Below are 14525 nucleotides of genomic sequence, written 5' to 3'. Positions count from 1 at the left end.
TCCAAGTTGTTCATGTCGGTATGGAATTAAATGATAGGACACACCCAGGTGGTGTCCGAGGAGTTGGTATGGGGAAAGAAGCCCTCACACATTTGTTGTCAAGTGTTGTGAGTAGAGAAAGTTTTCTTTTAAATATTTAGTACCTGCCAAGTGTCAGTCATTGTGCCTAGTACTGGGAATGATTAGCTGAAAGGTAGCCAGCGGTTCTCAACCTGTGGGTCGCGAACAATGAAACTACATCCTGCATATCAGATATTTACGCTTCATAAAAGTAGCAAAATTACAGTTATGAAGTAGCAACAAAAATAATTTTATGGTTGGGGGTCACCACAACATGAGGAACTGTATTAAAGGGTCGCGGCATTCGGAAGGTTGAGAACCTAGAGCCTCCCTGTGGTGGCCCCAGATGTCAAATAAGCAGACAACTACAGTATATGCAAGCTAGTATGCAAATTGTATGGCTTACTGGATTTCCCTAGCATCCTTGAAACAAATTTAAGTACTGTAGTAGTAACAGTTACCCAAACACATTACCTGTTCTTTCATGCCTCAGAGCCTTTGCCCAAGCTACCTCTAACTAGACCAGTGGTTCTCAACCTTCTGGCCCTTTAAATACAGTTCCTCATGTTGTGAGCCAACCATAAAATTATTTTCGTTGCTACTTCATAACTGTCATGTTGCTACTGTTATGAATCGTCATGTAAATATCTGATATGCAGGATGGTCTTAGGCAACCCCTGTGAAAGGGTCGTTCGACCGCCAGAGGGGTCGCGACCCACTGGTTGAGAACTGCTGAACTAGACTATCCTTTCCCCTTTGCCTAGTAACTCCAAATAAATCTTAAATTTCAACTCATACCTTTGCAATCATAACCAAGGAAGCAGGAGTAGCTTTATCCAATACCCTTGATTATTCTGAACAACTTACCAATCGGGTCGGATTTTTAGTACTTGGTACTTTATACAATGGCTTCTTAAGTTACTCTAGATTCATGGTGGTTTTGAACAATAAAATGTTCAGAACACTAGAACACTTAATGTGTTATTTTAGTGACACATGGCAATTATTTTAATTATTTACTCATTTATTCAATCATGAACACCGACTACATCACTGTTGGCTAGGCTTTTGTTTTTAAGAAAATTGATGGAAAGTCAAAGCAATTTAAAAAAATATTTTATGGACTTTAAAGAGAGGGGAAGGGACAGGGGGAAAGAGAGAAACATCAATGTGAGAGCCCGAAACCGGAATCAAATCAGCAACCTTTTGGTGCCGGGGGCAATGCCCAACCAACTGAGCCACACTGGCCAGGGCTCAAAGCAATTTTTAAGAGAAACAATGAAGTTGGAAGATATAACCTACCTAATTTCAAAACTTGTTATAATGCTACAATAATCCAGATAGTTTGATATTGGTGAAAAGATAAATATAAAGATCAATGGGACAAAATGGAGTCCAGAAATAAACCCATACGTAGTGGGTCAAGTGATTTTAAAAAACCTTTTAAAAAATATTGATTTTAGAGAAAGGGAGAAACATTTGTCCCACTTATTTATGCATTCATTGCTCGATTCTTGTATGTGCCCTGACCAGGGATAGAACCCACAATCTCAGGGTATCTGGACAAAGTTCTAACTAACTGAGCTAAACGGCCAGGGCCTAAGTCTAGGTATTTAGCCAAGAGAAACAAAAACATGTCGGAATAAAGACTAATACACAAATGTTCATAGCAGCTATCACTTGTAATAGCCCACAATTAGAAACGAAAATGACCATCAATACATGATTGGATACACAACTTGTGGTAAAACCATACAATGTAATACTGCTCAGTAATACAAACAAATACCACATAACCAGCTTATACAATCAATAAGAATGAACTTCAAAATTATGCTGAGTCAAAGCAGCCAGGCAAAAGAGAACACAGTGTATGATTTCATTTAAAACTCCAGGCTGAAGCTTCAGTGGCCTGATTCCTATCCAGCCACGACTCCCCTCTAAGCACATTTTCCTGGCTCTTGCCAACTGGGATGTGGGCTCTCGTACAAGCCTCGATCTACCCAACTTGTTTCCATGTTCAGCCTCCTCTCTGCCTATCAGACTGCCCAGTCCATTACCACCTGCCTTCACTCCCAAACACATGCGCCTTCTCTAGGTTGACAAGTAGCTTTTGAGAGAAGACAGGTTCTGACTCATTTTCACACTTTCCCCCCACCTCCTCCCGCCCTCTCTGGCCCCTTTTCGGTGCCTCGCCCAACGTTTACCACTCATTCTGCCTCCAAAGAACGTTAAGAACTCGGGGAGAAAGGACCGAAAACGCACCTAACAGAATGCCTGGCGCATCTACTGGGCCCTCCAAATATGGTAGCTCTTTCCATGCTTAGCCCGGCCAGATGTTATCTCGATCTTACAGTTTCATAAATTTAGGTGCAAGCAAGACCTCTGCTCGGACGGTACCGCCCGAGGGAGGACAAAAAGGCCTTGCATCGTAATGGCATGGAGGCGTGAGGGCCACCATCCCTTCCAGGGAATCTTAAAACTGTGACCTCGGGAGGCTCCACATACTCCGCAGGATTTAGGGGCGACTTTGCAAGCACAGAGTCATGCGAGCGCTCTCGGTGCCGGTTCCGAGAGCGGAGGCCGGGACCCCCCCCGTCCCAACACTACAACATCCGAACCGGACCCGCAACGCCGCCCCCGGGCTGGCTGCCCAATTCCCAGAGGAAACGTGAGAGTCGGGAACAGGAGGCGCCCGCAGCGACTGGAGCGCGCAGCGAATGCGCGGCGGAAGCCGGAAGAGGCCTGGCCCGCCCACCCCACCCGGGCGCCTCTGATTGGCTGCCGGCGAAGCTTGGAACTCTGGGGCCTGTGGCGTCACATCCGCCGATCCGCCATCTTGTTCCCAGGGGCAGTTGGCGGAAGAGATCGTGCTCCCCGGCCGCCGGCTCGTCTTCCGCCGGGAGTTCTCGCGGCTCGCGGCTCGGCGTCTGCTCTCGACGACCCGGAGCCCATTTATCGGCGTCCTCGTCGCCGTCCCGTCACCCGGCCGGGGCACAGCGAGGCGGCCCCCTCTCCAGACGGCGTTCCATGGAGTAGGGTCCCGGACCGTTGTCCCGAAGAGCGAGCGAGCTTGGCCCCCCCCCCCCCCTTGTCCCTCCCTCCTTCCTTCCGCCGCAACATGGCTAACAACAGCCCCGCGCTGACGGGCAACTCGCAGCCGCAGCACCAGGCGGCCGCGGCCGCGGCCCAGCAGCAGCCGCCGTGCGGCGGCGGCGGGGCCACCAAGCCGGCGGTGTCGGGCAAGCAGGGCAACGTGCTGCCGCTGTGGGGCAACGAGAAGACGATGAACCTCAACCCCATGATCTTGACCAACATCCTGTCGTCGCCTTACTTCAAAGTGCAGCTCTACGAGCTCAAGACCTACCACGAGGTGGTGGACGAGATCTACTTCAAGGTACGCAGCGCCTAGGCCCGGGCCGGGGCTGAGTTCGGAGAAGGGCGGGCGGACGGACGGACGGACGGAGGAAACGGGCGGAGGCGGCCCCCGAGGTCTGAAGATGTGGGGGTCGGAGGAGGGCATGGAGGCGGGGGGAACCGGTGGTTAGGAGTCGGCCAGGGAGGGGTCAGACGGGGGCCGCCCTCATTTCCTTTTCGGATGTTTCGGGCCGGGAGAGGCCGCCGCTGTTGACCTCGCGCCCCCCTCCACTCCCCGCGCCTCCTGCCCACCCCTGGGGGGAGCTGGACGAGACGGGGGGGGGGGAGAGAGCAGGAAACAGTAACGGACGCCTCTCCGGTTCGCAGCTTTAAAACTATTCCTTTTGATGGTGGATCTGCTCGGCGCCAACTTGTTGGTGCTTCTCCCGCTCACCCCGAGCCAAGGGCGGGTATTGACTTCAGTGTTGGCCTCGTGTTGTTGGTATTGACTGTCCAGACAGGGAAATGGCCGGGGCGGGGGGAGGACGGAAGGCCTGGAAGTGTTGCCAGCAGGAAGGCAGGCGGGAGTGGTCCCGGCTCCCAGTGCGTTGGGCTCGTTAGCGGTCTCTGGGCCCTGGGCTTCTGCGGCAGGGTCGGTGCTGGCTTGGCTGTGCTGGGGAGCTCGCCTGGCGCCGCCTCACTGCACTCTTGTCTCAGTTCTTGTTTCGTTAGCAGGATTGACTCAGTCTTGCAGCGAGGCTCGGAGCAGCCCAGGGTCGCAGGTAGAGGTATGCACTATTAATCATGCTCAATCGCCATAAATGCATTTCCCTGGGTTAAATGGACGGCTAATTAGATTATTTTGGCCATTGGTTTTGGTCTTTTCTTTACCAACTTAGATAGGCTTTCTCCACGTACCTGAAAATGATGTAGCTTAAAAATAAAAAAAAATCTTCCGGGCCTCCTAAGGTTATATTTTAAAGAGTATTTGTAATAGCCTTGACAATCTTTCAGTATTTTCGCTAGAGCATCTAATATAATGCAATCTGTTTTGTCTGTTTTGACTCTTAAAACATTTGACAAACCACAGGAAGTATTTTCTGTGAGCTGAACGTATCTGTAGAGGTGTTAATAAAAGTTAAAATTTTAATTCGCTGTTCTGTCCACCTTTTTTCCATTTAAGTGATTAGGTTATTGAAGGCTTCTTTTTAATCATTTGCTTTCGATAGAAAAATCATCTTGAGAATACACTTCAACTGTGGGTATAAAAAGTGCCCTGGAATTTTGATATCCTTTTGCAAGAGTATTGTAATACTATCAACTAGGTTTTTTAGGGTTTTTTTTTAAAGGTAAGGTCTTTTTCAGCATGGATACAGTGTGGTGAATATTCAACCCTTAGCTTTATTTACTAGTAAACTTCAAACTGTTGAAAATTGGGTTCCTGCTCTTCTTGTGGCAGGTTCTGTTTAATGTCAGACAAGTGTAATGTGATAGAAAAAGAGCTTGTTTTCAAATACTGTGTTTTGAAACACGTCAAGATTCTACTAGTAGTTATTTAAATTCAGTTATAAAACTAAAGCCCCACACTTTCTTATCAAGACCTTAGATCAAATGATCATGGAAATGTGTAGGCTTACAATTTTGTAAGTCTGTTTTGTATTGCCTCCATACTTTGGCTAGCCTTTAAGGAATTGAAGCATCTTTTATGCCACAACCTGGGGGAAGGAAATGAAACAGTAAAGGGCGGGAGCCAGCTGAGCAAAATAGTGTAATCCTTCACATTTACATGCCTGCTCTTCTGTCAGAAGCCACTGAGAGGCTAAAATGTAATTAACGTTGGTGGAAATAGTTTTAGAAATACATTGTGAAAGAACAGGGTTTTCTTTTGCCTTTAAGAAACAGTAGGTCTTACCTTCCTAAAGGGCCTTCTTGAGTTCTATCTTTTGTAGAGCTACTAATCTTTCTTTGCTATCTTTTAGGTAAAATATGTGGTTTTTATAGGGTGCCCACCTTAGCAAAGATGATACTGAATCTTTGGGTGTACTTAGTGTAATGACTAATCACATTTATTCAATGGAATTGGTTCACATAATTAGGTTGAAAATAAATTATACACTGACCAGCAAGAATGTTTTCTGTAGGTGTGGCTGTAATTTTATCTTTAATTAGGAATGAATGTAATGTCTGATCATGTTTTAAAAACAAACAAAATTCCAAAATTTTGCATCAGAAATAATTTCTGTTACTGTTCTAGCATGCTTTCTTCAAGTCATTTTTCTTTATTTGAATATCACCATAAAGTTGAACTATTAAGGGTATTTTAAAGATTTTTTGAAACAAATACTTAATCATTAATACTTTTTGCTTTAAGTAGGTATTTATATCCATTTTAAAATGAGAATTTTCATTTTTTTAAGCAATTCATAAGAAAGCTATAAAGTTGGTGTGTCAAATATCTTCTACAAATATATGAGACTGGAAATGTTTGGCTCCACATGCACCAGCTCTCTACAGAGCTAATGGGATTTCTACTCTGTAAAGCTGTGGTTTTGTTAAACCCTGGTAGCTTATTGATGCTCTCTGTTATTATCAAAGCAGTTTTTTAAAGTTGGTTTATGTGCTTAACGTGTAAACAAAATAGGTACATCATGTCAAAATACCCAATTCCAGACTTTTGGAAGAGCTGCTCTTATCGAATTGGGTTTATTTTAATCATACATGTAAAAAATTTGAAGTATGAATGTTTGTTGTGTTCCTCTTTTCTATTTTCAGGTCACACATGTTGAACCATGGGAGAAAGGAAGTAGGAAGACAGCGGGCCAAACAGGGATGTGCGGAGGGGTAAGTAGAAGTACGTGCATTTTTCAGTTTTTCTGTGCCTTAGAACTAGGTTTATACTTATGTCAGTTACAAGCTCAAATGATAATTAGCAAATCTTAGAAGTTTGGGTTTTTTTGTTTTGTTTATTTTTTTAATCTAAATTCAAGTGTCCTATGAATGGAATTAGAAGTTATTTTTTTTAATCCTCCATTCTTAGTTCTGGATTATATCTTGTTAATAATACCTATCAGGATTAATCAATTGGTGTTAAGTAATTCCATTAATTATTTTACTCCTTTTTTTTTTTTTTTTAACTCTTTCCCTAAAAGGTTCGAGGTGTTGGAACAGGAGGAATTGTTTCTACAGCTTTTTGCCTGTTATACAAATTATTTACTCTGAAGTTAACTCGCAAGCAAGTGATGGGTCTCATAACCCACACAGACTCTCCGTATATTAGAGCCCTCGGATTTATGTACATAAGGTAATCATGTATTTATCTACATTTTCGTAAGTATCTCATTTTAATTCACATGAGCCTAATCTATCTTTTGTAATTCTAGGTACACACAGCCCCCTACAGATCTATGGGATTGGTTTGAGTCCTTCCTTGATGACGAAGAGGTATGTCAACAAGGGTAATAATTAGTTTCTTTTTCTGATTATACTATCATGTTTTTAATCTTTTATTTATTGGAGGTTTAATGCCTTCCGGAATTTTCTGTGGTTAAATTTATCTCACTCAAATACTTTAGGAATTAATGTCCTTTTACTAAGACTTGGCTTTTTATATATATTAGGTTAATTTTTCTTAACTTTTATTCATTTTTAAGTTTAAATGTTCTTTGATAATTATTAAGACTTTTCTCTTTCTAATTATGTTTCTGGTATTGATCTTGACTTGTATAGTCGATAGTGATTTTTTAAGGTGGACCATGCTCAAGATTAAAGTGATAAGACATGCTCGTAGAATACTAATCATAGCTTTTCTCCCCTGAAACTTTTTAGTTCTTACCTTCTAACTTCCAAATATTAATGTTCCCGCTTGCATAGAAGCACAGAAGTGAAAAGCTGGGTGAAACTTACGTAGGCCAAGAGTTAAGAATTAAGATGACTTGTTCAAGGTGACCAAAATATTTCAGTTCTAGCTTTCTCTCTCCTGTTATATATACTATACATACTTACAAAGCTAGTAACCTTTTTTTAAAATTATTTCAGGTTTTGTTTTCATTATAAATCTAGTTTACCATTCAAGCTTAACAAGACTGAGCTTCTTAAATATGAAAAGAGTTACTTTGGGAAACTTTGTCAGATTTAAATCATAAATGTTTTATTAATAGGCTTACATAGTGAAGCCTAAGAGCTCAAAGCAGACTTAACAGAGCTTTATTGTCCACATATCTACCCTTACCACTGGTTTATGTTTTAGTAGTCCTTTTTATTTTATTTGATTATTAGTGTATATATTTTTTTTAGATTATTTTTTTTATTGTTTTATTGCTTAAAGTATTACAAAGAGTATTACATATGTCTCCTTTTTCCCCCCGCCCTTGAAAATCCCCTGGCCTCCCCTACCCCCCAGTGTCTTATGTCCATTGGTTATGCTTATATGCATGCATACAAGTCCTTCGGTTGATCTCTTAACCCCCTGCCCCCCAACCCTCCCCAGCCTTCCCGCTGCAGTTTGACAATCTGTTTGAGGCAGCTCTGCCTCTGTATCTATTTTTGTTCATAAGTTTATAATGGTCTTTATTATCCATGAATGAGTGAAATCATGTGGTATTTTTCCTTCAAGTATATATTTTTTTAATTGTCCTCGTGCCTTTAAGATCCAGCCTATACTCAGGAAAGCCCTCCTAAACTGAGAGGGAGGTTGCTGTGTGTCCTGCCAGACTTTCCTGTTACAGCTGAGCAGAGAGCGCATAGGCCAAGACAAGTTAGTGGTCCTGTTATTACGGGTTAGCTAAAGAATTTGTTGAATTAAAGGATAGGTGTAATAGAAATCTTTCTAGTGTTGTTATACACACCTAAAAAATTCTCTCATATAAACATGGCAAAATTTTGTCTGCATTTTTTGGGGGCCTGTTTACGGGGTGGTTCAGTATCTCAGAAGAAGCAAAAGGTGTGTGTTAGGTGATAAACTACAATCTTTAAACTATTTTTCTTTTTAGATGAGATTTTTTTTAGGCTGAAACACTATATATTTAAAAAGCATGTGCCTTTTAATAATTGGTATTATATTAGGTATGTTTCTGAATTCTTCTTTGTAATCTGTTTTTTTATTATGTTTACAAATCTGAGGATCTCTATTTAAGCTAACTTATTGTTTTCTTCCTTAGATATCTGCAGCGATTATATTTGGAAATACTGTATATCTGAACACTTAAATGTGTGTGAGTGCAAGCAGTTTTACCTGTAGCTCTTGTTTTCCTGTTTAGATAACAAATCTCACTTTCCTTGTGTGCTTGCACTATAGGTTTGGGACTGACAATAGCTGACTAACATGTCCTGAGCTGTGAGAGGGCATAGCAAGAAGGCCTTCATGCGGTAATGACCCTTTTCAGAGACAATGGTCATCATGGATTATGCGTTTCCAATTATTTGTTCATTTATTTATTTTCTACATGACTAAATTAGAAACCTCACTGCTTCATGGCAGTTGGTTTGCTATTGCTTCCAGTTTTACTAGGGCTTCATTTTATATCAGGGCTGTCGAAAGATAGTCTTTCTTTAGACAGGAACTGTCTGAATAGTTCATATGTAGCTAGGTCACAGCACTAGGAATGATGTGTGCAAACATTTCCACAGAAGCAATGTATACTTAGAAGGTATGTGGAATGCAAATTTAAGTTGATTGTTCCACATAGCTAAGTAATGTAAGGGACTGTTTCATGTTCTTACTGAGCTCCGTTCTCTCTATGCCCAGGAGGCTGCAGGTTTTGTTCGTACCTGCATGCACACACTAATAAGCCCGAGTATTTCTCTATCATTCATTACCAGAATAGAAGGGTACACATTGAAATTGTCCTGTTAGAATTTTTTTTTTGTATTTGAGATTCCAAAGATGGAAATTTTTTAATAGTATTTATGAACATGTTGAAATAATTTTTTTTGACGGCTAGGGTATCTTTTGTGTTTCTGTAGGACCTAGATGTGAAGGCTGGCGGAGGCTGTGTAATGACCATTGGGGAAATGCTGCGGTCTTTTCTCACAAAACTGGAGTGGTTTTCTACCTTGTTTCCAAGAATTCCAGTTCCAGTTCAGAAGAATATCGATCAGCAGATTAAAACCCGGCCGAGGAAAATCAAGAAAGATGGGAAGGAGGGCGCTGAGGAAATAGACAGACATGTTGAACGAAGGCGTTCAAGGTAATTAACTCTTGAATTAAGCTTATTTTAAAAACATGGTTTATACAAGGTCCTTGAAACCAGTGGCAAGTTTTGTTTATAGTGTTCATTTTATGAGTTTGTCACTTTTCCTCCCGAAAGGTCATTTTCTGCCTTTAATGCCATCTGCAGCAAAATCATGTATCTGTAAATGTGAACAAGCAAGTTTTTTGCTTTAATCATTCTTTTTTAAAAAAAAATAATACTGATTTTTTACAGAGAGGAAGGGAGAAGGATAGAGAGAAACATCGATGAGAGAGAAACATCTGTCAGCTGCCTCCTGCACACCCCCTACTGGGGATGTGCCGACAACCAAGGTACATGCTCTTGACCGGAATCGAACCTGGGACCCTTGAGTCCGCAGCTGACGCTCTATCCACTGAGCCAGACTGGTTAGGGCTAATCATTCTTGGTATGTTCATGTAAGCTAGGGATTTAAATTAATAACACTGGTGTAAATTAAATTTTTTATAATGTTTAATTCAGATTTTTTTCTCTCCTCCCTCTTTCTTAAATATTAGGTCTCCAAGGAGATCACTAAGCCCACGGAGGTCCCCAAGAAGATCAAGAAGTCGAAGCCATCATCGGGAGGGCCATGGGTGTTCTAGTTTTGATCGAGAATTAGAAAGAGAGAAAGAACGCCAGCGTCTAGAGCGTGAAGCCAAAGAAAGAGAGAAAGAAAGGCGAAGATCCCGGAGTATTGATCGGGGCTTAGATCGCAGGCATAGCAGGAGTAGGGAAAGACATAGAAGTCGTAGTCGGAGTCGTGATAGGAAAGGAGACAGAAGGGACAGGGATCGGGAAAGAGAAAAAGAAAATGAGAGGGGTAGAAGGCGTGATCGTGACTATGACAAGGAAAGAGGTAATGACCGAGAAAAGGAGCGAGAGAGATCAAGAGAACGGTCCAAGGAGCGGAGAAGTAGGGGCGAGGTGGAAGAAAAAAAGCATAAAGACGACAAAGATGATAGGCGGCACAGGGATGACAAAAAAGATTCCAAAAAAGAGAAAAAACACAGTAGAAGCAGAAGCAGAGAAAGGAAGCATAGAAGTAGGAGTAGAAGTAGGAATGCAGGGAAACGGAGTAGAAGCAGGAGCAAGGAGAAATCCAGTAAGCACAAGAGCGAAAGCAAGGAGAAGTCAAATAAACGAAGTCGGAGTGGCAGTCAAGGAAGAACTGACAGTGCTGAAAAAAGAAAACGAGAGCGGAGCCCCAGCAAAGATAAATCTAGAAAGCGTAGCGGCAGCAAAGAACGTGCCCACAAACGCGATCACAGTGATAGCAAGGACCAGTCTGACCAACACGATCAGCGAAGGAGCCAAAGCGCAGAACCAGAGAGCCAAGAAAAACCACAAAAAAACAAAGACGAGACTGTGTGAACATGCTTTGTGAAAGTGGATCACATTGAATCCTATAAATCTTTGATTAAATCTGCTTTTTCCCCTCCCGAGTTGAGATTGTTGCGGTAGTGCGTACTCTTCAAGCTCCCGTAGGCTGCATTTTCATTTCCTCTTTTGTGTAGGGAAGTGCCTTTGTAATCCCATTTATTGCATTGATGTTTTCACCCAATTGTTGAGTTTGGTACATGATGCACAGATTGTTCTTGCATTTTTACTGTTTAGTTTTTGAAATGTACAGTCTGTACATATGTCCTGAAAATGTTTTACTTTCTTTGGCATGGTTGCCATGTTGGTTAAATTTGTATAAGGCAATAAACTGCCACTAATTCTATTTTTGTTTGTAGGTGTGGGATTATGGTTTGTGTACTGAAGTTTAGCATGGCTGTGCTTTTCGTAATAGAATGCTAAAGACTTTGACAATGGATCTTGGATGTTTGTTATAGGAAAATGCTTTCGATGTACATGAAGGCAGCAGTTGTAGGATTAACATTCTTGTCCACTGTATATTACCTTGGAAGACTCTTGTTAATATGTTATACTTAATATTCTCCACAGTAACTTTAGAGAGAATTTATGAGTAGTTTCTGATACAGAGGTTTAAATTAGGCTGTGATGTGATCAAAAGTCCTTTTAGCATTCTACCTCAAAGGGACACTGTTAGTATGCCTAAAATTTATTCACGTAGTTTTTTTAATTGAAAAAATACATGACATGTATCTTTTTTTAATTTCTCAGATTTTAAAGTACTATATTAAAGGGAAAAAAATGTCGAAAGCCCAGCATTCTTGCAGCAACCCTATACTAACATGAAATTGGGAGAGGGTGGGGCAGATGAGTAGAGAACTAGATTCAAGCCTCAAGCTTCCAAAGCATTTTTATAAATGGAAAATACTTAAATTATAAAACAGCTTGATATAGTGTCCTTTTTTTAAAATTCAAAACTTTTTTATTGATAATGAAGATTGCTGTTTGAGTTTTTAAACTTAATGTAGAGCAGAGAAGTATTAAAAGTAATGCTATGCTGCATTATTTAAGATTATTGGCAAATTATTTGATAGATTGTTCTTATGACTTGTATTCTGATTACAGAGAAGGATCATGAGTGTGGAATAAATACTGGATTAAATCCTTTTTCCTGGGTGTTGACTTTTCCCCAATGTGTTGATATCTTTTAAAAAGTATTTTTGTGGAAATGGGTGAAATGTTGGTAGAGTCACACTGTGGAGAGGTATATTTCAGTGAATTTGAAGCGTGTAGACTAGAATTGGACATAGGTCAGTACTCTGTAATCCTTACTAGAGTTCTTAATGGCAGTTCCCTTTGTTCAAGGGTGTTGTATTACTGGATTGTTCTTTGGATTGGGTGATTACTCAGTTTCATATCAAAGGTGCTTATCGAGGTACTTTGTACTTGGATTACATAATTGGACTTAAAAGAATTTTTATAAGTTGACTCATTTAATTTTTTTTTAGAGCAGAGAAACAAGCTCAAAGTGATTTGTTCAGTCAGTGCCAGGACTAACATGAGTGTTCCTGAAATCATATCATATTAACATTTATTTGATCTCACCTTTTATTGGCCAACTGATGGGCACTCAGAAGTCACCTGGCAAAATTGTTAAATGGAGCAAACAAGTATATTTGAAGAGCCAGCCCTTTATATGTGGGCTTAACATTTGTACCTACCTAACTCCAGAAAAATCTCATTAAATGAAGAAATTTCTCTATGAAAATGCTATGCCTTTTTTTTTTTTTTGAAGAGAAGATTATCATCTTAAATTGAGATCGAGTTGACACGACACAGAAATTAGAAGACTACTCTTGAGTAATGAAAAGCAGTAGATAATTCACATGGAAAATATTTTGGGTGTACCCAAATTAAAGGTGCTACTCCTTGGAATATAGTTCTACCTGAAATGTTAATTCAGTGGTGTATTTTAAGTAATATGTGAAAAGGATTTACTTCAAATGGAGGTGAAAATTTCTATCAAGCTGCATTTGATTTCCTGTGACATTTAAAGTTAAGTTTGCTTTTGAGGAACATTTTGATAGAACATGCCATAATACTAGTTAATGTCGAATATATTCAGGATTAATTCTTCCGACACAAGAAAACTTGGAAAGTTTTTGATAGAGTTTAATATAACTAGCAGCCTCCATCCAGTTTTCTCAACTTACTGAAATGGTTTCATACTTATCATACTTTTCATCTGTTTTCTAATGTTCAGTTTATAATTAAATAATATGCATGGGCTAGTTGAGTATCAATCTTGAGATTTTAATAGAAAATGTCCATATAAATGCTCAACTAATCTTAGTTAAATTTAGTTACTTAATTCTTAACCTTTGAGTTATGGGTCCCTTTTTAGGAATCTAATGAAAGCTACAGATCATGTCTAGAAAAATAAAAGGGCTCGCCCTGGCTGGACAGCTCAGTTGGTTAGGGTGTTGTCCTGATAGGCCACAGTTGGGGTTTGATCCCTGGTCAGGGACATACAAGCAGCAACCAATGAATGCATGAGATGAAGCAGCAAATCAAAACTATGTAAAATAAAAGGGCTCAAATTTGCACAGAATTTCAGAAGGACTAAACTTGGGCTTTTATGCTATTTACTTACTGATTTTTACCAACCTGTAATTAGGCGTCCATTAGTTAGGAATGAATAGCAAGTTACTGGGAGAACTGCAAGACAACAAAAGTTTGGGTTTGGGGGCGGGGGGTGGTGAGAGGAGTTAAAAAATGAAATTAGAACAAAAAGGTAATAGTATTCACTTATTTCCCTTCTGCAAAAGAGTTTCCTTGGTGAATATAAGTAGTTTATTTGAACATTGAGATGAGGCCCAGTTTGTAAGTTTTGTTGAACTGATTCCAATGTGTGATCTTGATTATACTCTGACCAGTTCCCTGGTTACATTGGCCAATTGATGAGCTTAAACTTGGTTTAGGTCCTAATCTGATTCGGTCGTAACTTCTGAATTCCTCCTTGAATGACTGACCCAATTACAGGACTTCTTTAGTGGAGCTGATTTTATGGGGAAGGAAACATTTCTCCCCGGCAGTTTTGGCCTCTGAAATCCCTCCATTCCATTCTAAGGGCCACCAGCTCTTTGACTTCTGAAGAGGTGTTTTTCATTTTAGGATCACTGTCAACATTTGTTACTGTGGGAACATGACAGCATGAATACAATCAACTGAAAAAAATACCAGCATCATAGCTGACTTCAAACCCATTGTTCTGTTCCTCCACTTTGATAGTCGAGATTACATATCTGTGACATAATCATGATCCGTAATGTAATGCACCGGCGAAGTGCTCAGGTTGGTGGGGGTGTGGGGCCCGATGTCTTAGCCTATTGCAAACATGAGTTCTACCTGTTCAAGGTAAACCGCTGGCCTCGGTTCCCAAGTCCACCTTCATTACTCTACATTGTGCTGCTGGAGCCAAGCCCTTACTATTTCTCTTGCCTGCTGGCACAGTACCACACTGGTCAGTAGAGGATGCAGAAG

The 14525-nt window shown here is 40.7% G+C and overlaps 1 protein-coding gene and 1 non-coding gene across 2 annotated transcripts; one reads left to right on the top strand and one right to left on the bottom strand.

Moving 5' to 3' along the window:
- The first annotated feature begins 2893 nt into the window (after window positions 1-2893).
- Window positions 2894-12744, top strand: PRPF38B (pre-mRNA processing factor 38B). Its single transcript, XM_036344350.1, has 6 exons — window positions 2894-3457; window positions 6190-6258; window positions 6567-6718; window positions 6798-6858; window positions 9379-9602; window positions 10142-12744. The coding sequence occupies exons 1-6, from the start codon at window positions 3182-3184 to the stop codon at window positions 10995-10997; spliced, it is 1638 nt and encodes a 545-aa protein (XP_036200243.1). The 5' UTR covers window positions 2894-3181; the 3' UTR covers window positions 10998-12744.
- On the bottom strand, window positions 8044-8170 carry LOC118673834. Its single transcript, XR_004973500.1, has one exon.
- Window positions 12745-14525: the final 1781 nt, after the last annotated feature.

Source organism: Myotis myotis, unplaced genomic scaffold (assembly GCF_014108235.1).
Source record: "Myotis myotis isolate mMyoMyo1 unplaced genomic scaffold, mMyoMyo1.p scaffold_m19_p_18, whole genome shotgun sequence".
Taxonomy (NCBI): domain Eukaryota; kingdom Metazoa; phylum Chordata; class Mammalia; order Chiroptera; family Vespertilionidae; genus Myotis; species Myotis myotis.
Note: the sequence above shows the minus strand (reverse complement) of the source record. Positions and strands in the feature narration are given on the sequence as shown.

What these genes read in the sequence shown, in the direction of transcription:
- PRPF38B (XM_036344350.1), top strand. Translation starts at nt 3,182, where the DNA reads ATGGCTAACAACAGCCCCGCGCTGACGGGCAACTCGCAGCCGCAGCAC. An exon ending in TGGACGAGATCTACTTCAAG is followed by an intron (nt 3,458 to 6,189) that starts GTACGCAGCGCC and finishes TTCTATTTTCAG; the next exon opens with GTCACACATGTTGAACCATG. An exon ending in CTCGGATTTATGTACATAAG is followed by an intron (nt 6,719 to 6,797) that starts GTAATCATGTAT and finishes TTGTAATTCTAG; the next exon opens with GTACACACAGCCCCCTACAG.